The sequence below is a fragment of the Mesoplodon densirostris genome, chromosome 1 (genome assembly GCF_025265405.1).
Source record: "Mesoplodon densirostris isolate mMesDen1 chromosome 1, mMesDen1 primary haplotype, whole genome shotgun sequence".
NCBI classification, from domain to species: Eukaryota; Metazoa; Chordata; class Mammalia; order Artiodactyla; family Ziphiidae; genus Mesoplodon; species Mesoplodon densirostris.
This window is the reverse complement of record NC_082661.1, coordinates 114,611,573-114,635,092: the sequence shown is the minus strand read 5'-3', so window position 1 is coordinate 114,635,092 and position 23,520 is coordinate 114,611,573. Positions and strand designations below refer to the sequence as shown.

The 23,520-nt window shown below is 42.4% G+C and overlaps 1 protein-coding gene across 2 annotated transcripts in view; it reads right to left on the bottom strand.

Annotated features, from left to right (window-relative positions):
• Positions 1 to 23,520, bottom strand: part of EDARADD (EDAR associated via death domain) — a 59,131-nt gene that overhangs the window by 17,714 nt on the left and 17,897 nt on the right. The window contains exon 4 of one of the 2 annotated variants that reach the window (XM_060090111.1): positions 21,600 to 21,658. In XM_060090111.1, the coding sequence (XP_059946094.1) occupies positions 21,600 to 21,658 (59 nt within the window). The remainder of the gene's footprint in view (positions 1 to 21,599; positions 21,659 to 23,520) is intronic. The other variant, XM_060090120.1, reaches the window with a different exon arrangement.

Below are 23,520 nucleotides of genomic sequence, written 5' to 3'. Positions count from 1 at the left end.
ACATTCTCCAGGATAGATCATATCTTGGGTCACAAATCAAGCCTTGGTAAATTTAAGAAAATTGAAATTGTATCAAGTATCTTTTCCGACCACAATGCTATGAGACTAGATATCAATTACAGGAAAAGAGCTGTAAAACATACAAACACATGGAGGCTAAACAATACACTACTTAATAACGAAGTGATCACTGAAGAAATCAAAGAGGAAATTAAAAAATACCTAGAAACAAATGACAATGGAGACACGACGACCCAAAACCTATGGGATGCAGCAAAAGCAGTTCTAAGAGGGAAGTTTATGGCAATACAATCCCACCTTAAGAAACAGGAAACATCTCGAATAAACAACCTAACCTTGCACCTAAAGCAATTAGAGGAAGAAGAACAAAAACATCCCAAAGTTAGCAGAAGGAAAGAAATCATAAAAATCCGATCAGAAATAAATGAAAAAGAAATGAAGGAAACGATAGCAAAGATCAATAAAACTAAAAGCTGGTTCTTTGAGAAGATAAACAAAATTGATAAACCATTAGCCAGACTCATCAAGAAAAAAAGGGAGAAGACTCAAATCAATAGAATTAGAAATGAAAAAGGAGAAGTAACAACTGACACTGCAGAAATACAAAAGATCATGAGAGATTACTATAAGCAACTCTATGCCAATAAAATGGACAACCTGGAAGAAATGGACAAATTCTTAGAAATGCACAACCTGCCAAGACTGAATCAGGAAGAAATAGAAAATATGAACAGACCAATCACAAGCACTGAAATTGAAACTGTGATCAAAAATCTTCCAACAAACAAAAGCCCAGGACCAGATGGCTTCACAGGCGAATTCTATCAAGCATTTAGAGAAGAGCTAACACCTATCCTTCTCAAACTCTTCCAAAATATAGCAGAGGGAGGAACACTCCCAAACTCATTCTACGAGGCCACCATCACCTTGATACCAAAACCAGACAAGGATGTCACAAAGAAAGAAAACTACAGGCCAATATCACTGATGAACATAGATGCAAAAATCCTCAACAAAATACTAGCAAACAGAATCCAACAGCACATTAAAAGGATCATACACCATGATCAAGTGGGGTTTATTCCAGGAATGCAAGGATTCTTCAATATACGCAAATCAATCAATGTGATACACCATATTAACAAACTGAAGGAGAAAAACCATATGATCATCTCAATAGATGCAGAGAAAGCTTTTGAAAAAATTCAACACCCATTTATGATAAAAACCCTGCAGAAAGTAGGCATAGAGGGAACTTTCCTCAACATAATAAAGGCCATATATGACAAACCCACAGCCAGCATCGTCCTCAATGGTGAAAAACTGAAACCATTTCCACTAAGATCAGGAACAAGACAAGGTTGCCCACTCTCACCACTCTTATTCAACATAGTTTTGGAAGTTTTAGCCACAGCAATCAGAGAAGAAAAGGAAATAAAAGGAATCCAAATGGGAAAAGAAGAAGTAAAGCTGTCACTGTTTGCAGATGACATGATACTATACATAGAGAATCCTAAAGATGCTACCAGAAAACTACTAGAGCTAATCAATGAATTTGGTAAAGTTGCAGGATACAAAATTAATGCACAGAAATCTCTGGCATTCCTATATACTAATGATGAAAAATCTGAAAGTGAAATCAAGGAAACACTCCCATTTACCATTGCAACAAAAAGAATAAAATATCTAGGAATAAACCTACCTAAGGAGACAAAAGACCTGTATGCAGAAAATTATAAGACACTGATGAAAGAAATTAAAGATGATACAAATAGATGGAGAGATGTACCATGTTCTTGGATTGGAAGAATCAACATTGTGAAAATGACTCTACTACCCAAAGCAATCTACAGATTCAATGCAATCCCTATCAAACTACCAATGGCATTTTTCACAGAACTAGAACAAAAAATTTCACAATTTGTATGGAAACACAAAAGACCCCGAATAGCCAAAGCAATCTTGAGAACGAAAAACGGAGCTGGAGGAATCAGGCTCCCTGACTTCAGACTATACTACAAAGCTACAGTAATCAAGACAGTATGGTACTGGCACAAAAACAGAAAGATAGATCAATGGAACAGGATAGAAAGCCCAGAGATACACCCACGGACATATGGTCACCTTATCTTTGATAAAGGAGGCAGGAATATACAGTGGAGAAAGGACAGTCTCTTCAATAAGTGGTGCTGGGAAAACTGGACAGGGACATGTAGAAGTATGAGATTAGATCACTCCCTAACACCATACACAAAAATAAGCTCAAAATGGATTAAAGACCTAAATGTAAGGCCAGACACTATCAAACTCCTAGAGGAAAACATAGGCAGAACACTCTATGACATAAATCACAGCAAGATCCTTTTTGACCCACCTCCTAGAGAAATGGAAATAAAGACAAAAATAAACACATGGGACCTAATGAAACTTCAAAGCTTTTGCACAGCAAAGGAAACCATAAACAAGACGAAAAGACAACCCTCAGAATGGGAGAAAATATTTGCAAACGAAGCAACTGACAAAGGATTAATCTCCAAAATTTATAAGCAGCTCATGCAGCTCAATAGCAAAAAAACAAACAACCCAATCCAAAAATGGGCAGAAGACCTATATAGACATTTCTCCACAGAAAATATACAGACAGCCAACAAACACATGAAAGGATGCTCAACATCTTTACTCATTAGAGAAATGCAAATCAAAACTACAATGAGATATCATCTCACACCAGTCAGAATGGCCATCATCAAAAAATCTAGAAACAATAAATGCTGGAGAGGGTGTGGAAAAAAGGGAACACTCTTGCACTGCTGGTGGGAATGTGAATTGGTACAGCCACTATGGAGAACGGTATGGAGGTTCCTTAAAAAACTACAAATAAAACTACCATATGACCCAGCAATCCCACTACTGGGCATATACCCTGAGAAAACCATAATTCAAAAAGAGACATGTACCAAAATGTTCATAGCAGCCCTATTTACAATAGCCCGGAGATGGAAACAACCTAAGTGTCCATCATCGGATGAATGGATAAAGAAGATGTGGCACATATATACAATGGAATATTACTCAGCCATAAAAAGAAATGAAATTGAGCTATTTGTAATGAGGTGGATGGACCTAGAGTCTGTCATACAGAGTGAAGTAAGTCAGAAAGAGAAAGACAAATACTGTATGCCGACACATATATATGGAATTTAAGAAAAAAATGTCATCAAGAACATAGGGGTAAGACAGGAATAAAGACACAGACCTACTAGAGCATGGACTTGAGGATATGGGGAGGGGGAAGGGTAAGCTGTGACAAAGTGAAAGAGCGGCATGGACATATATACACTACCAAACGTAAGGTAGATAGCTAGTGGGAAGCAGCCGCATAGCACAGGGAGATCAGCTCGGTTCTTTGTGACCGCCTGGAGGGGTGGGATAGGGAGGGTGGGAGGGAGACGCAAAAGGGAGGGGATATGGGAACATATGTATATGTATAACTGATTAAATTTGTAAAATAAAAAAAAAAAAAAAAAAAAAAACACCCTAGATGTGTCCATCAGCTGTGGGCCTTGCCAGTCCTTAGCTCTGCATGATTCTACTCCACCAGTCTTGCTCTAAATGCTGAGTATTGCTGGGGAAAAGAAATGACAAGCCTCACACATTCATGAGCTCACAAATCTGATCTCAGCTGGGTCCCAGCTGCTTTTTGGTCATTCTTGGTTTCCTTTCAAATTGTCCTCGTCAAGGCCCTATTGGGTCCTGTTCCAAAGCTTTTCCATTCAGAGATTTCTGTTCAAAGGACTCGTTTTAATTCTGAGTGAAGTTCAAGTGCCATCTGTTGGGTTTTTGGAAACAACCTAAATGTCCATCAATAGATGAATGGATTAACAAAATGTGGAATACTATTCACCCTTAAAAAGGAAGGAAATTCTGACACATGCTACAATAAGAATGCACCTTTAGGACATTATGATAAGTGAAATAAACCAGTCACAGACATACAAATACTATATGATTCCATTTATATGCGTTACCTAGAGGAGACAAATTCAAAGAGACAGAACGTAAAATAATGATTACCAGGGAGTGGGGCAAGGGGGAATGGGGAGTTAGTGTTTAATGGGGATAGAATTTCAGTTTGGGAAGATGAAAAAATTCTGGAGATGATGGTGTTGACAGCTGCACAGCCATGTGAATGTACCTAATGCCTCTGAACTGTATACCTAAAAACGGTCAAGATGGTAAATACTGCACGTGTATCTTACCACAGGGGTCCCCAACCCCCGGCCGTGGACCGGTACTGGTCTGCGGACTGTTAGGAACCGGTCCACATAGCAGGAGGTGGGCAGTGGGCGAGTGAGCAAAGCTCCATCTGCGGCTCCCCGTTGCTCGCATTACGGCCTGAACCACCCCCCGCCTCCCCCCTCATCAGTGGATAAACTGTCTGCCACGAAACCTCTCCCTGGTGCCAAAAAGGTTGGGGACCACTGTTTTACCACATACAAATTTTTAAAAATCTCCTTAGGAAATCTGAAGGTAACCACAAAGTTGAACGCCAATGGTTTATATATCCAAGCAGGCTAAAGAAAACCCCCATTTTGTAAAACCTTTCCATTGTGAATACGGGGGAATTACCTTATATTTGGGCAAATTTGTTAACCTCTGCTGAGAATTCTTTGAGTAGAAAGTTGGCTAGGTGACACTAATTTTGCACTTTGGTGAGTTTATAACCTGGTCGTCGGGTCCCATTTCTGCTTAGGGAGCTGCAGGAACCAGGTGCTGAACAAGAGTCCCCCGTGGAGACTTGCACGTGGTGATTTCACACCAGGCTCCGAGCACTAGCAACCCCAGGGCCAAGAAGACACTTGGGGAAAAGCTCTCAACTCAGAGATGAATGTACTCCGTGTGCCGTCCACACGGGGGGATGGAGTGATGGGCCGAACATGCTGACAGACTGATGGGGAGGGTACTAACCAGCACCAGATTGATGGGGCCAGGTACCGGGTTTCTGGGAAACGTGCTCTTCTGGACTGTTCGGTTCATCTTTAAATGCCTAAGCTTAGGGACTTCCCTGGTGGTGCAGCAGTTAAGAATCCGCTTGCCAATGCAGGGGACACAGGTTTGATCCTTGGTCCAGAAAGATCCCACATGCCACGGAGCAACTAAGCCCGTGCATCACAACTACTGAGCCTGCGCTCTACAGCCCGCGAGCCACAACTACTGAGCCAGTGTGCCACAACTACTGAAGCCCGCGTGCCTAGAGCCTGTGCTCCGCAACAAGAGAAGCCACCACAATGAGAAGCCCGCGCACTGCAACGAAGAGTAGCCCCCGCTCACCGCATACTAGAGAAAGACTGTGCACAGCAACGAAGACCCAACGCAGCCAAAAATAAAATAAATACATTTATTTTTTAAATGTCTATGCTTAGCTAACTAATAAAGAGCCCCATCTTTATAATTTTGCAAACTAAGGGGAGGATAACTGAGTGGGAAAGCACTCAACAGGTTGGTTAATCTGACTGTAGCCTAAATCTGGTTGGAAACCACCAGGAAGACCAAAGTTATCACTGCCCACCTGGTAGCAGCAACCTACCCGACAGACAAAGAGCCTGAGAAGAAATGCCTCCCTTGCAAATGACTTAACACCGAATTACTTAACTAGCTGCTTTGGAAGAACAACCAATGTTAAAGCTTAATGTCTCTGCTTTATGAAAATATTTTAGTAAATGGCTTTCAAAATTAGATTTTAAATGCCTGAGTGTGCCAGAGTAACAGGGCTTATATAGCAAGGATTTAGACTGTTCTAAATCTTCTCCCATCACTCAGCCAGTGTAACTCAAGCACCTTTCAATGCTATGAATTCCCAAGACAGACCCAACATCCAGGTAACTCTTCTGAATGTGTTTACTGATTATCCACTTCTAAACATCAGGACTAGACTATGTCTCCTGTTGGGTTTTTCTAAGCAATTTATACTCCATATTTTTTTGTTTGTTTTTTGGCTGCTTCATTGCTGAGCGTGGGCTTTCTTTTAGTTGCGGCGAGCACGGGCTACTCTTCGTTGCAGTGCGCAGGCTTCTCATTGTGGTGGCTGCTCTTGTTGCGGAGCACAGGCTCTAGGCACGTGGGCTCAGTAGTTGTGGCTCACGGGCTCTAGAGCGCAGGCTCAGTAGTTGTGGCGCATGGGCTCAGCTGCTCCACGGCATGTGGGATCTTCCCAGACGAGGGCTCGAACCCATGTCCCCTGCACTGGCAGGTGGATTCTTAACCACCGTGCCACCACGGAAGCCCTATACTCAATTCTTTTCCTGCAAATTAATTACTATTGTAGTAACTGTTTACTTTCATTTTTATTTTTTACTGAAGTATAATATACATATAGAAAATTGGACATATCTATTTATTTGAAAGTATACAGGCATAGCCTGGAGATATTGCAGGTTTATTTCCAGACCACCACAATAAAGCGAATATCTCAATCAGGCAAGTCACACGAATTTTTTGGTTTCCCAGTGCATATAAAAGTTATGCTTACACCATCCTGTAGTATTAAGTGTACAATTGCATTCTGTCTGAAAAACAATCTACATACCTTAATTTAAAAATACTTTACTGCTAAAAAATGCTAACCATCATCTGAGACTTCAGCAAGTCATAATCTTTTTGCAGTAGTAATGTCAAAGATCACTGCTCCCAGATCACCATCACACATATGATAATAATGAAAAAGTCTGAAATATTGCAAGAATTACAAAATGTGACTCAGAGACATGAAGTGAGCAAATGTGGTTGGAATAATGGCGCTAACAGACTTACTGGAGGTAGGGTTGCCCCAATTTGTAAAAAACACAATATCTGCAAAGCGCAATAAAGCCAAGAGCAATAAAACAAGGTCTGCCTGTATTCCAGCAACTGGCTTTTAGAAATGTGTTTCAGTCAGGATACATTCATCAAGCACCTATTCAGTGTTGGCAACAATGCAGACCCCTGATACTGCAAGGTTACGATCCAGTAATGGGACAAAACCACGCACATAAACATACCACAAGGAATAATGTGTGAAAAAGGCACAGACCGAGTGCCAAGGGAGCACAAAGGTGGGCAGGAACTCGAGTGAGACCTCAGAAACAGGGCAAGTTTCACTGAGGATGAAAGAACTAAATCTGGAAGAATAGGGATTTGAAATGAATGTTATGGTGCTTTGCCAGGATGAGAGCAAACCTGTGGGTTTGTGTACATTTAGTTCTTTCTTCTCTTCAGCGAGCTTTCTATCCAATTACAAGGGAGACCTGCTACTTCTGGAGTTGAAGTGAAGGTCAAAGACGGTAGTGGGCTGTTCCTGTGACTTCAAGGCGGGCACGCTGAGGTGTAATTTCATACCTTGGCTATGGTTTCAAAGATGAAAGAGGGGGCTTCCCTGGTGGCGCAGTGGTTGGGAGTCCACCTGCCGATGCAGGGGATGCGGGTTCGTGCCCCGGTCTGGGAAGATCCCACATGCCGCAGAGCAGTTGGGCCCGTGAGCCATGGCCGCTGGGCCTGCGCATCCGGAGCCTGTGCTCCGCAATGGGAGAGGCCACAACAGTGAGAGGCCCGCGTACCGCAAAAAACAAACAAACAAACAAAAAAAAAGATGAAAGAGGGAGGGGTTTTCCCTTTGGGGGTGAAGTATAGTTGGTTATTGTTCAGAAATATGACAAAGTATTTTACAGGAGATTATGGCCTATGTTTCTGCCTATATTTCTGTCATTCACAAATCCTGGGCCGGAGGATAAAGCGACGGTGAAGCACAGACCAATTGAAGGTTCAAGATGAGGAAGTGCATTCGTGAACTCTTCATTTCATTCTCTGATTTTCCTGTGCTGCATAATTGTGTGCTAGCTGAAGAAAGACCACCTGGCTTCAAGGACCAATATATGAAAAGTTTACTGAGTCAAAATACCACCTAAATGTCTGGATGATTTAGTCCATCACTTTCTTTTTTTTTTTGTGGTACGCAGGCCTCTCACTGTTGTGGCCTCTCCCGTTGCAGAGCACGGGCTCTGGATGCGCAGGCTCAGCGGCCATGGCTCACGGGCCCAGCCGCTCCGCGGCATGTGGGATCTTCCTGGACCGGGGCACGAACCCACGTCCCCTGCATCGGCAGGCGGACTCTCAACCACTGTGCCACCAGGGAAGCCCCATCACTTTTCTTTGAAGAAAACACCAAACACACACACAAAATAACAAGTACTCAAAATCATACTGTTTTTCAAAAAAGCAGCAAGAGATACAAAAATCTTTTTCTCCTAATCTCTCAACCCAGCTCCCTCCCCAGAGGTTACAACCTGGGGCACATACTTCCTCGGTCCTTACTGACAGCCACACTCGCAACCTATATAGAGATGTTGTTTAGCCCCAAACCATACTAGTCTACAACTTGGTTTATTTGTTTAACAATATATTCTGAGTATCTTTTAAGGTCAGTGGTCTCCCCTCTTTTCAATGGCTTAATAGTATTACACGTGTCAAAGTACCAAAATTCACTCAACCACTTCCTACCTATGTGCATGTAAGATACCCGTAACTCTCCTCTGTTTCAAACACACTCTGCTGTGATGTCTGTGAGATCAAGTCCTTAAAGCAAGACCACTGGATCAATGGGTAATAGATGGCTGCCAAATAATTTCCTGAAAGTTGTATCAATTTACACTCTCAAACGTGTATAAGGGCAGCTGCACCCTGAAACCCACACCAACAGGAACTTTAAGTGAAATTCTAGCCCACTTGTAAAATTCAAAGGCATTATAGTCCACAGGGCACTGAACAATAATGAGAATAGAAGCCGTTAGGTCAATTAGAGCAGATAAAGTAAAGGACCTGTGCAATTTAATGATTAATAAACAAACTTCTCTTTATGCTGCTCTCAGGGAAATAACTACTAAGTGCTAGGAAGCAGGCATTTTTGCCCTTTAGCTTGTACCTGTCTTACCACATTTTCTTTTGACTTGGTCCCAAAGTAGAAATAAGTCAAAGACACAGGCATGAATAGACTCTATCAAATTAGAGTACTATGATTTTTCTTTTAAAATTTCATTTCTGGAAAGCAATCTACAGATTCAACACAATCCCTATCAAACTACCAATGGCATTTTTCACAGAACTAGAACAAAAAATTTCACAATTTGTATGGAAACACAAAAGACCCCAAAGAGCCAAAGCAATCTTGAGAAAGAAAAACGGGGCTGGAGGAATCAGGCTCCCTGGCTTCAGACTATACTACAAAGCTACAGTCATCAAGACAGTATGGTACTGGCACAAAAACAGAAATATAGATCAATGGAACAGGATAGAAAGCCCAGAGATAAACCCACGCACATATGGTCACCTTATCTTTGATAAAGGAGGCAAGAATATACAGTGGAGAAAAGACAGCCTCTTCAATAAGTGGTGCTGGGAAAACTGGACAGCTACATGTAAAAGTATGAAATTAGAACACTCCCTAACACCATACACAAAAATAAACTCAAAATGGATTAAAGATCTAAATGTAAGGCCAGACACTATCAAACTCTTAGAGGAAAACATAGGCAGAACACTCTATGACATAAATCACAGCAAGATCCTTTTTGACCCACCTCCTAAAGAAATGGAAATAAAAACAAAAATAAACAAATGGGACCTAATGAAACTTAAAAGCTTTTGCACAGCAAAGGAAACCATAAACAAGACCAAAAGACAACCCTCAGAATGGGAGAAAATATTTGCAAACGAAGCAACTGACAAAGGATTAATCTCCAAAATATACAAGTAGCTCATGCAGCTCAATATCGAAAAAACAAACAGGACTTACCTGGTGGCACAGTGGTTAAGAATCCACCTGCCAATGCAGGACACACGGGTTTGAGCCCTGGTCCAGGAAGATCCCACATGCCGCAGAGCAACTAAGCCGTGCGCCACAACTACTGAAGCCTGCACACCCCAGAGCCCTGCTCCACAACAAGAGAAGCCACAACATTGAGAAGCCCACGCACCACAACAGAGAGTAGCCCCTGCTCGTCACAACTAGAGAAAGCTCTGCACAGCAATGAAGACCCAACACAGACAAAAATTAATTAATTAATTAATGGAAAAAACCCCAAACAAACAACCCAATCTGAAAATGGGCAGAAGACCTAAATAGACAGTTCTCCAAAGAAGCTATACAGATTGCCAACAAACACATGAAAGGATGCTCAGCATCAGTAATCATTAGAGAAATGCAAACCAAAACTACAATGAGGTGTCACCTCACACCGGTCAAAGTGGCCATCATCAAAAAATCTAGAAACAGTAAATGCCAAGTGAGGGTGTGGAGAAAAGGGAACCCTACTGCACTGTTGGTGGGAATGTAAATTGATACAGCCACTATGGAGAACAGTATGGAGGTTCCTTAAAAAACTAAAAATAGAACTACCATATGACACAGCAATCCCACTACTGGGCATATACCCTGAGAAAACCATAATTCAAAAAGACTCATGGGGCTTCCCTGGTGGCTCAGTGGTTGAGAGTCCGCCTGCCGATGCAGGGGACACGGGTTTGTGCCCCGGTCTGGGAAGATCCCACGTGCCGCGGAGCGGCTGGGCCCGTGAGCCATGGCCACTGAGCCTGCACGTCCGGAGCCTGTGCTCCGCAACGGGAGAGGCCACAACAATGAGAGGCCCAAGTACCGCAAAAAAAAAAAAAAAAGACTCATATACCACAACGTTCACTGCAGCACTATTTACAATAGCCAGGACACGGAAGCAACCTAAGTGTCCGACGACAGATGAATGGAGAAAGAAGATGTGGCACATATATACAATGGAATATTACTCAGCCATAAAAAGAAACAAAATTGAGTTATTTGTAGTGAGGTGGATGGACCTAGAGTCTGTCATACAGAGTGAAGTAAGTCAAAGAGAAAAACAAATACCATATGCTAACACACATATGTGGAATCTAAAAAAAGAAAAAAAAAGGTTCTGAAGAACCTAGGGGCAGGACAGGAATAAAGACACAGATGTAGAGAATGCACTTGAGGACACGGGGAGGGGGAAGGGTAAGCTGGGACGAAGAGAGAGAGTGGCACTGACATATATACACTACCAAATGTAAAACAGATAGCTAGTGGGAAGCAGCCGCAAAGCACAGGGAGATCAGCTTAGTGCTTTGCAACCACCTAGAGGGGTGGGATAGGGAGGGTGGGAGGGAGATGCAAGAGGAAGGAGATATGGGGATATATGTATACGTATAGCTGATTCACTTTGTTATACAGCAGAAACTAACACACCATTGTAAAGCAATTATACTCCAATAAAGATGTTAAAAAGAAAAAATAAATAAAATTTCATTTCTGGGAAGTTCATTATAGAAAAAAGGGACTCAAGGTCCTGAAATGATGACTGTGGTTGGGTGGCACAAATTTGTAGTGGGAAGAGCAGTTTGCATTTCATCACTTTCTCCAGGAATGAAAAACAGAGAAAGGAGGTGGTCCTAGTCCACCTAACCTAGGGCTGGGCAAGGCAGGTTCCACCCAGAATCAGCAAGAGCATCACCAAAATGGCTGATGAGTGGAGGCTGTTAGCAGCTAAACTTGTGGGCAGAGGGAGTGAGGGGGAGGAAGAAAAAAAACAGACCAGGTTAGGTCACCGTTGTGGGAGGGATTGTCCCCAGGGATAAGATGTGATGGTTCCATGTATGGAGAGCACAGTGAGAAGGCAGGCAGGTCACTGGAAGATACAACCCAGAATAAATAAATGTAGGCTAGAAAAAGTAAGGTGACACAACTTGCAGTTAAACACCAAATGGGAGATAGAATCAGATCATTATCTGTTTTAGGCAAAATTGTCTAAGGTATTAAAAGGCAGAAAGAAAAGATCCACAGCTCTTAAAGATCCTAGTCAAGTTCACCTGGTATTATTCACGTAGTTTTCACTTTCTAATGGTTAGTGCATCTATTCATTGATTCTAACGTAGCACCTCCATCACCGTGTTAGAGGAGAGAGAGTCAACTCTGTAGACTGATGGGAAGGTAGATAAATGAAGCACAAAGGGAGCAGGGAGACTAAGGAGCACAAGGCAAGAGAGATTAGAGACTGAAATTCATAGAATCGAACAGGTGATTCCCATTCTAGCAAAACCAACCCCTTGAAATTCCTTCTCCCTCCTCTAAATGCCCAGACAGCTCTGTCTCAAGAATCAACCTTCTGACAGCCTGTTTAAGGCAAGTGCAGCCTGTTTGGACTGGGAGATGGTGACTGCAAGGCTAAAGGGAGTCCCCTCTCACCAGAGTTAAAAATACCAAGTGTAAGGAAATTCCCTGGCTGTCCTAATGCACTTCCATTGCAGGGGGCCCGAGTTCGATCCCTGGTCGGGGAGCTAAGACCCCGCAAGCTGCATGGCACAGCCAAAAAATAAATAAAATAAAATAAAGGAACTTAATAAAATCCAGATCAATCATGTAAAATTCACAATGTTTGCCATGCAATAAAAAATTAATAAACATACAAAGAAGGAGGAAAATCTGATTAATAATCATGAGAAAATATGTCAATTAAAAAAAAACCTTAAAAATACCAAGTGCAGGTTCTGGGCAAAGTTCTCTAGTTTTATCTGGTTCCCCATCTCTAAACTTCACATCAGGGGCGAAGTAAGGAATTACCAAGTATTTCCTAAAAGCAGAATGATCTGATTTTCCCTTAGAGAACAAACAAAAGGACTTGCCAATCTATCAAACAGATCTTGCTGGAGCTTGAAAGGATTGCTGCATATCCAGAAGGGCAGGTAGGGGCCTGCTGGGCTGATTCACAGAAGATACCATCTACGGCAAGTGCTGGTGGGGTCCATTCCCTGTTCTTAAAACACACGTAACTGCTTCGGGTTTGCAGATGGTCTCTGCCAAGGCAATGAGGCTGCTGGACGGGGATTTTGCCACCCACCTCTCAGTCCACTTTAAAGACAAGAGCAACCCCTCCATTTACCAATTTTGTTCCAGTAGTGTTTACCCTAGTGCTAGTCTGCCAGACTGACAGCACTGAGAACTGTGGAAAAGCCTGTCTCCCTAGATTTAGGCCAGGCAAGAGGCCCAGCAGCAACTGGTAACACCAAGTGCTACCGATTCAGAAATGCTAGGCATGAGGGGGTGGATGGGGGTGGAGGGATGATGGACAAGGCCCCAGGTCCCAGCTCAGCCACTCAACCACTGGCTCAGGTCCCCTCTGTGAAACAACATGATTTCAATGGTCCCCTTCAGCTCTAAAGATGCCAAGTTGTCAATTTGAGCATCTGGGCCCAAACCCACTTTCTAAATGGTCAGGATTAGCAATGCCAAGCCTCCCTGCTGATTTAGTACCAGGAGGCACCAAGCTCAGGAGATAAGGTATAATATAGACAGGGCTCCGGCCTCTGTCAGAACAGAGGGTGTGCGGGAGAGCTGGGAGGAAGGTGAGAGCCCAGAGGGTATGTGAAGGGCCAAGGCTACAGGGGAGAGTCGCGCCTGAGATACAAAATATGTGTCCTTGGAAATAAAAGGCTTCTGTTTCTTTGGTGAATAAATAAGATACAAAATTAATCTTGGGCCGCTACTTTAGCATCAGTTGTTAAAGACACTTTTCTGTCTTGGCTATCATATTATACTTTGTATAATACTATCAACGGACCAGCATGCTTGGAGTTTCTGTGGTTTAAACTGGATGTATGTCCCCTGCCCGTCATTTACTCTGGGTAATATAATGTGGAACTTTGAAAGGTTTGTTTAATTTCAAAGACATCAATTAGCTGTTGATAGGCTTTCGATAGATAAGACAACATGTTTTTTAAAATTTGGTCATATTTATGACTAGGAATTGACTTTGAGTCCTTACAGCTTGCTTAGTGGAAGAACAAACTGTCAGTGTGGCCTGTTAGGTCTAGCCTGTAAATGGAGATGTAAATGTAGTCTAAGGAAATATATAGCCTTATATGGTGGGGACTGACACTTGGACATCCACCATAGCAGTATTGAGAACAGTAAAACAGTTGAAACAACCTCAAAGTCCCATAATTGGGAAACTCAAGTAACTCTATGGCATAGAATATAACAGGATGGGGATGGGATGTTTTCCCACTGTCTTAAGAGTTTTAATTGGGGCCCCAAGCTGAGGACAATGGTATGCATACACCCCACGGAGAGGTACCAGGTAAACCCCAAAGGACCAGCTGAGAAGGGCCAAGCATAGTGGTATGAGCCCCACCCTCAGCTCATAGAAGAGGAAGAGATTTCTGTGAAGGACTCAGTGGAAGAAGTGAGAGCGGGGGCTGCTTTCCTTCCTCTGCCCACAAGGAGGAAGGGGCAGCTCTTGGCTCCACCCCCCAAGCCAAGTGAAGGGGGCCTCAAGGTCACCACTTGTTGGGGGTGCATGCCGGAACGGGAAACGGCCTGTCACTCCTTAGCCTGATGCTTGTTGATGTGTAGATACTCATAGTGACAAACCCTCTGCCACTGGGAGACCCTACCCTGTGTGTATGAGGAGAGAGAAGCCAGCTGGAGCTTTCCTGATGGTCGGACAGTGGGGTGAGCTTGCCACTGCGAGTGGACCAGAGCCATCGCCATCTTGAAAGGACCCTGTCCAAGGTAAGAGGTGCAGGATGGAGGCCTGGGAGAGAAGGAGCTGGGGTTAGCTGTTGGGGGCAGCGGTGAACATCCAGCTGGGAATGCTTTGCCTGTATCAGGTAATTGCAGTGTTGAATTCCCACCTGCTGGGGAAGGGGAGGAGAACCAAGGTCACCTGCCCCTCATTCGGGCCTCAACATTTCAGATCAGGCCTGAGTTGGAGGTGAAGAGAAAGGCTTTGAACTTGGATGAGAGATTTAACTACTGTATGGAGTTCATTTCATTTAAGAGCTTAAAAAAAGATGAACTCACTTTTTCCCCACTGCCCACATAAGCTATTTTCTTATTTTTCGACAGTGGCCCCACTATGCACCTGGTCACCAGCTGGAACTCTCTGAAGCAGATCTCCAACCCTCCCTTCTCTTCGTTCCAAGTCCTGTCAGACACTGAATCCCTGACATCTCTCCCTCAACATGTGTTGTTATTACTTGGTTCTTCTTTTTCTTTTTTTTCCAAGCATTTTTAGGGGTTGAATGGTGACCCTCCAAAGATGCACATTGGAGTCCCAACCCCCAGTACCTCAGAGTGAGACTGTATTTGGAGAGAGGCTCTTTACAAAGGTGATCAAGTTAAATGAGGCCACGAGGGTGGGCGCTAAACCAATATGACTGGTGTCCTTAGAAAAAGGGGAAATTTGCACAGAGACAGGCACACGCAGAGGGAAGATGATGTGGAGACACAGGGAGCAGACGGCCGTCTACACACCCAGGAGAGTAACATGGCACAGATCTTTCCCTCACGGCCCTCGGGAGGAACCAACCCTGCCCACACCTTGATTTCAGACTCACAGGCTCCACGCTGTGAAACAATGCATCTCTGTTGCTTAGGGCACCGCTAACCCCTTGGAATTACAATCCCCGCTCTTCATTCTTCCTTCCGCAGCTGCACTGGGGCCCCTGGGATGAGCTTCCTATAATGGCCACTTGGGGTCTCCTGGCCTCAGTCTTTCTTCCTACCCATCTCCTTGATGAGCCACTACAAGGATAACCTTTCTAAGACTCTCTTTTTATCCCATCATTTCCCAGGGCCTGGAAGATGAAGCCCGTACTTCCAACGTGGCCCTCAAGATTCCTCTAGAGCAGCACCTCCTTCGGTGGCAGTTAGAGAAAACATTGGCTGTTGGGGGACAGGTATGCTGGGGTGGGAGAAACAAGCCTTTCTCTCATCAAAGAAGCTTGCTTACGGGTTGAATGAGCTCAGTAAATGTCTTCTCTCTGTCTTTTCCCTCTGTTTCTGTGCTGAGACTCTCTGAGAAACTAAGGGAGAGTCTCTTAGCTTAAACATTCCGACTCAGCTTTCCTTGCCGGAGATTTAAAAATGCCCAATTTCACTGAAAGCTCTAAGTGTGTATCACTGTCCCCCCAGCACCTAGGAGAGTAGTGGTGAGACATTCTTGGACTCAAATACTGGATGGATGGATGGATGGATGGATGGGTCATCATCTACCTGCTTGCAATCTATTTCCAATTTATCAAACACTGTCATACCACCACCTAGTTCACGAAGGCCTATGGCCTCCCTGCTGTATGAACAGAACAAACTCTTTAGTGCCCTAATATCTTGGCTGGATTTCTTTTTATTTATTTATTTAAAATTTTATTTTATATTGGAGTATAGTTGATTAACAGTGTTGTGTTAGTTTCAGGTGTACAGCAAAGTGATTCAGTTATACATATATATGTATCTATTCTTTTTCAAATTCTTTTCCCATTTAAGTTATTACAGAATACTGAGCAGAGTTCCCTGCACTATACAGTAGGTCCTTGTTGATTATCTATTTTAAATACAGTAGTGTGTATAGTCAATCCCACTTCGATGGATTTCTTCCCTTCCTGCCCCATCCAAATGTCATCATTCAAGGCACAATTCAAATTTGACATCAACTAACTCAACTTCTTGCCTTTACATCTAAAAAAGGAGTTTCTATCTTTCCCCATCCAACCCTTCTTCTAGTCTTGCCTCTGAAAAAGAGGTGAAGTTCTTTTAAAATGCTAACTCATCTCTCTGTACCTTTGATAACTTTATTTATCTAACATAGGGGCACATATATCTCATCTTCCAGATTACAAATTCCTTGAGGGAAATCAATGTGCTGTGTCTTCTCCACAAGATATTGCTAAGGATGTTATCAATAAACAGTTGCTAAGAAAATTAATCCTTTCTACCTTCCACAGGGAAAACAAATCCCATTAATTATTCCACTTCTCTTTCTTCTCCCTCTTAATTTTTCATCTCTTCACTCCTGGTGATAACTTATCCTTTAAAATCTGTTGTTTCCCAACCTTTAAAAAAGCAGCTTTTCCTGTATCTTCCAACACCTTCAAATAAAAGTTTACTATTTTTTCTTTGCTACCTTAATGAATTTGACAGAACTACATAAACTTTCTTATCACCCACTCACTCCTTCAGCCTTTTGCAATTATGTTTTTGTCCCTATGATCGAGTTCCTTCCTGAAAGGTCCCAGTAACATCTGAAAGGACAAACCCAAAGGTGTCTTTGTAGGCCTCGCCCTTGACCACAGGATGATGTTGACAGCCCTTTCCTTGGCACGTGAAGCAATGCCCAATCCTGGCCTTTTTCTCTCTTTATTCAACATGTATTTATTGAGACTTTTTTTTTTTTTTTTTTTTTTTTGCGGTACACTGGCCTCTCACTGTTGTGGACTCCCCCGTTGCGGAGCACAGGCTCCGGATGTGTAGGCTCAGTGGCCATGGCTCACGGGCCCAGCCACTCCGCAGCATGCGGGATCCTCCCTGACCGGGGCACGAACCCGCATCCCCTGCATCGGCAGGCAGATCCTCAACCACTGTGCCACCAGGGAAGCCCCTTATTGAGACTTTACTACGTGCTAGAGATGGAGGATACACTTACAAGCCAAAAAACACAGCAGTCCCTGCCCTCGTGGGGAGAGACAATGAAGCCATCAGCAAACATGTAACTGTAAACTGGGAAAGTGCTGCAAAGGAAAGTACAGATGCCTCGACCACTGACAGTGTTCTTCTCTGGTCACTCCTCTGTCTGCTTCTGAGCTCCTTTTCTTCCTCTGGCCTCCAGATTGTTCTTCAAGGCTCCATCCTGGGCTCTCCTCTCTGCTTTTCCACAAGGACTCTCTCATCGACAGTCCCAACCTCCCCTTGGGCTTCAAGGAGTCCTAAACCAACCCCCAATGCAGCCCTTCCTATCACACATCTCACATAACCCCTAACTCTATAGACCATTATCTCCTTTTTCCACAGCCCACAAACAAACAAACAACTCTCAATCCTAAAAACACGCAAATCTTATCGTCCTCCTGAATTCTCTATTGATATTGTTAGTAGCATCCCTCTCCCAATCACAGGCCTAAGACCTGGTCTCATCTTCTCTCCAGTCTCCCAGGGTCCCAGATACAGTCATGGGACCATCCCTTAAAACCACCAATACCTTCCATCTGCCTCTCTCTGGCATTCAAGGCTCTGGGACCCCAGATCCAACAGATCTTCCAGCCTCACTGCCTACAATCTCCCAATACTTCAGCTCCAGGCAAAGTATTTGTCCCTGACTCTTCTCAGAGCCTTTGCTTACAGCACTTTCTGTTATCAATAAATATCAGAGGTGATAGTATCATGCAGCCATTCAGACGGATGGTAAGGCCATGTAGCAAACTGGATGAAATGTTTGTGAGATAATATTATGTAACAAAAGCAAGTTATAAAATTGTCTGCAAACAGTTTCTATAATTATCCTTATGAAAAAAATGTAAAGGGAATACATCAAAATGACAGAAATAGAGTATTAGAGTGGTGCGATTTTGGATGAATTTTTTTGTTTTTCTAGATTCTAAATTCCATTTAGTGTGGTTTTTAAAATATATGTATACTTCAAAATAGTTTTAGATGTACAGAAAATTTGAGAAGATAGTATAGAGCATTCCTGTACACCCTACACCAGTTTCCCTTATTACCAACACCATAAATTAGTATCACACTAATAATACCATATCATACCAATAATTTAATGTGGTTTTTAAACCTTAAAAAAATTAGTTTGGTAAAATCAAAAAAACAGCATAAATAGAAGAAAATGTCATTTTTTTCATAACTTCTAACTCCAACTTAGCATCCTAATATTTACTGTTTTTCTTATTACCTCAGTTTCCTCTTGGCATGGATTCTTGGCTACAAACTGGAACAAATTTTGCTTTACTATCATTTGCCATACATGTGTGCCTGTAGTTAAAGTAGTTAAAATTTTATTGTTTGACAAAGGTTCTGGGAAACATTTTCTATAACATAAAGAACCGTGAGGGTGAATGAGACTCTTCGCTCCCAATGCAGGGGGCCCAGGTTCGATCCCTGGTTAGGGAGCTGGATCCCGCATGCATGCTGCAACTAAGAATTCGCACGCCACAACTAAGGAACCCACGAGCCACAACTAAGGAGCCCACCTGCCACAACTAAGACCCAGAGCAACCAAATAAATATATAAATAAATATTTTTAAAAAAAACATGAAAAAATTTTAAACGGCTGAACCATACCCACATTTAGAATCTAATGCTGTGTACACTGCTTCTCCAGGTCTGGAAGCTCTGCCTGGGGTCTGCCTCCCCCAACTCCCCCTGGTATATTTCATGTCCAAGAATACCCGGTCTCAGAACATATGCTCGACAAGTACCAGCTGTAACAAACTGTAGAAGTAGGATAGCTTTAATAGATGGGGTATTGATTTTAAATTACTATAAGTAAAGGGTCCTTTATGAAATTTTATGACATGTCAGATTTCCATTTTGATGCCAGGACACCACAATGTTTTTAAATTATGAAAATCAACGAAACGGCAAATGTTAATATTCTAAAGAATGTATTTTCAACTTGCTTTTAATGTCTGAGCTATAGAAAATGAAGCATGGGGATTTTTTTTGGGTTTTTTTTCTGTGTGTGTGTGGTACGCGGGCCTCTCCCATTGCGGAGCACAGGCTCCGGACGCGCAGGCCCAGCGGCCATGGCTCAAAGGCCCAGCCGCTCCACGGCATGTGGGATCCTCCTGGACCGGGGCACGAACCTGTGTCCCCTGCATCGGCAGGCGGACTCTCAACCACTGCGCCACCAGGGAAGCCCTGTTTTTGTTTTTTTTTAATGTTTCTCCCTTAGTGAGTTTTCTTTGTTCTGACTGCCAAGTTGGTTTCAAAGACTCTTTCTGGATATCTAGCAGTTAGAATAAATCCTACAGATTATGCAAAGAAATAACCAACTGCAGTAGGTAGGTACAGTGCTACTTTTTATAGGAATGTAAGACACCTTGTTTTAAAACAGAACTTAAATAAAAATCTCAAATAGGTTTTTCCCGCTTTCTTTAGCTGACAAATCTGTTTTCATCTTTAAAGACAGTTTACTTGATAAAGCCAGAACTATAACATTGAAATCAGAAAAAATACTGAACACTGTCCTAATGCATATTGTGTACCTAATCTTAAATGATTTTGGAAAATCACTAAAACTAAACAAACAACGTAACATTTTTGTATCTTCAAAGGAGTCTGTATCATGTTGCAGAAAATGTGGGGAGCAAAACTTTATTAAACAAATTAAGGATTGCAAGAAAGGAAAAATTTATACTTTAGGTTCACTAAAATAGCTCAAATTCAGTCAATGTCAAAGTTAATCATTAGACTGTAATTCCAAGAAAAATGCTGAGTATCAGGATTAATAAATAAGAAAATAATATTCTCAGCGGGTGACTGAAGACCCCCAAATCAAAGTTAAAAGTAGCACCACTGGGCTTCCCTGGTGGCGCAGTGGTTGAGAGTCTGCTTGCCGATGCAGGGGACACAGGTTCGTGCCCCGGACCGGGAAGATCCCACATGCTGCAGAGCGGCTGGGCCCGTGAGCCATGGCCGCTGAGCCTGCTCGTCCGGAGCCTGTGCTCCGCAATGGGAGAGGCCACAACGAGAGGCCCGCGTACCGCAAAAAAAAAAAAAAAAAAAAAAAAAAAAAAAGTAGCACCACTGACGATTTTCAAGAGAACCGTGTTTATGATTAAAATTGCTTGTTTTATCAACTATTGTATAACTCTGCTTTACTACAAAAGTGATTTGATTATCCAAGAATATCACTATTAAATGATTACTGACTGATGTTTTAAAAGCAAGACTAAACAAAGCTTCAAATTTGTCTTGCTAAAAATTAACTTGGTATCAATATTATAAAGAGAGCAGGACCCAACCAGTCTATCTTCAGGCAAGGCATCCTTTCTGAGACATTTAGTGTTCTAACTATAGTTTAACAGATGTGAGGTATTGTGCAGTTTTGCTAATGAGCTTTGAGTGAGTGAACAGAGATGGGCTGGAAAGTACAAGTAGTAACTGAAGCACATGGTGACCCAAGGAAGCTTCTGGAAGGATGTACCTCAAAAGGTGAACAATGGAATGTGACAAGCGATTCTCAACTTTTTGGTACATTTTTGTTGTATCTGAAGTTTAAAATAACAGTCTTTTATAATCAGAAAACAATAGATGTATTTTGGAAAAGGACAATTAAAATAATGTTAAAATTTGACATCTGATATCTGAACAAAGTAAAAGTTTTATAAAACATTACAAAAATGTTTTTAAACTACCCAGTTTTGTTGAGGCTTTTTAAAAAAATTCCTATCCACAGCATACCAACTACACACAAAAGAAAGCAACTCTCTAATTCAGCAACACTGATGGTTTTTGGCATCTGGATAAATATTTATTTCCAAAAAATGGATTAAAGCTACCCCAGTTACTAAAAGTAACAGAAGTTGTATAGATGTGCTACATTACTGGGATGCTTAAAGATCATTTCCAAACTTATTATCTAAAAATCCTGTTCTTTCTTTATTTTTAAAGCTCTAGAAGACAATTCCTAAATAAATTCTAGTTGGATTAGCATGTACCTAAGGGTAAAAATATAACTGAAATTATTCTTACCTGGTGTTGCACATCAGAATTTGTTGGGCAGTTCAAACTATTTGGATCACACTCCTCTGCTAGGGATTAAAAAAAAAAAAGATGCGAGCTTGATAAAGAAAGCACATATTCTGTGGTTGTAAGGCCTAAAATTAAGACTCAATATTATGTGCTGTTTACATCTGGTAAAACCAGGAGGACCTTGAATGGCCCAGCTGCAAGTTCCCCTCCCCGTTCTGCTCCTGTGGATAAGACCGCCAGCTAAACAATGCTCCTTTTCAAGGGGACCAGGCACAGTCCCTGCTTATCCCTGAGCACTGGGGTTTCAGTTCCCTGCCAGACCGCTGAATTATTCAGACAAGTCATCACATCCTTCCCTGGGAACCAGGGGTCACACACCCTCTTGACAGGACAGCGCTTGTCACCCACAGCCCCTGGTTGTTCACTCTGTTCCCAGGTGCAACCCCTATGCGACTCTGCATGGGGTGCAGCGTCCTCCCTCCCCAGGCTGTGAATATCCGTGACTCACAAGCTACTATCAATCTCATCTGCCCAGTGTCAGGTGTCCTGTGTGTGGCCATCCCCATAACCCCAGGGCAGGATCCCTCCCTCACCAACAGGGTGAACAGGAGGTAGTCCAAACACGTTCCCCTCTGATAACTTTACATCAGATTCCATGGTGTTCACTGTTGACAGTTTACTAAATCTCTCAGAGAGCAGAGTGGGATTATACTTGTCTTGATAGCTCACCCTCCTAAAAGTCCAACCGAAACCATTTCAGTTCTATGGTTAAAGTGGGTATTGCCAGTGAAAGTCAAAGGAACATGATAGGCATGTGAAATGTCTAACACCTTTTGGAATTAACTGGTAGCAAGAAAATTCCATCCTTAGGTTGTCTTACATATGTATTAACTTCACAGCTCCCCAACTTGTGGTGAAGATTGTACAAATGCATTAAAAACTGATTTTGTTCCATCAGATTTTAATCTTTAACCACAGAATTCAACATTGCACTCTAACCTTGAAAATCACCAGTAATATATTATGTTATGAAAGAAATGTTTAGTGGTATGTAAAATTTTAGAGTTAATAAAGCCCTTAATAGAAAATCATTTAATTCAAGGTTCAAAAGTTAGGACTGAGTGACAGACTGATTAATTCATCTATTTATTTTTACATTGCTTAACATTCATTGACCTATTATAGGCTGGGCTGATAGATTTATTCATATAAGGGGCTATGTTTATTGCTGCCTACACAATTCTGACTAAAGCCCATTTTTCCTTAACATTAATATCTGCAAAATTTTAACTAAAAGCACGGTCTTTTATTAAGATTCCATATGGTATTTTTTTAAGCTGGAGCAGTAGAGATGTTACCTAGCCTTCTGTTTCTCAAGACAGTCCCAGCTCTCTTGCACCAGAATCACCCGGGCTGCCTGTTAACAATGCAGATTCCTGGGCTCCACTCCAGACCTTCTGAATTGGAATCTCAGGGACCCCAGAAATCTGACACCTAACAAGTACCCCCACAGAATTCGGATGCACACTAATTTTTCACAGCAAAAAGTAACAGACATGTGACTTCAGTCATACTAATTCTGACAATGGCCAGTATCATAATTGTTAACCCAGCATTATTGGACAAGTGGGGCTTTCTATTTCCCAATGCAACGTTAGCCTGAAATTAAAAGGCAACTTTTCTTACATGGTCCCCCAAGCACTCCTGTGGTTGCACCCCTCTCCCTCCCCTCTACCCTCCATAAAAGAAAACACCTTCTCAGAATGGCCACCTTTGTATGTGTGTCATAACTGGGGGAGGGGTTGGTTTGCTAAAACAGGAGACTGTCAGGACTCTCCGTCATGGCTGGGTGGAAGGCAGTGAACTTGTGGAATGAGCGGGATCACGTCATGGTAAATCGTGGGGGAAGGAGGGGTTTTTA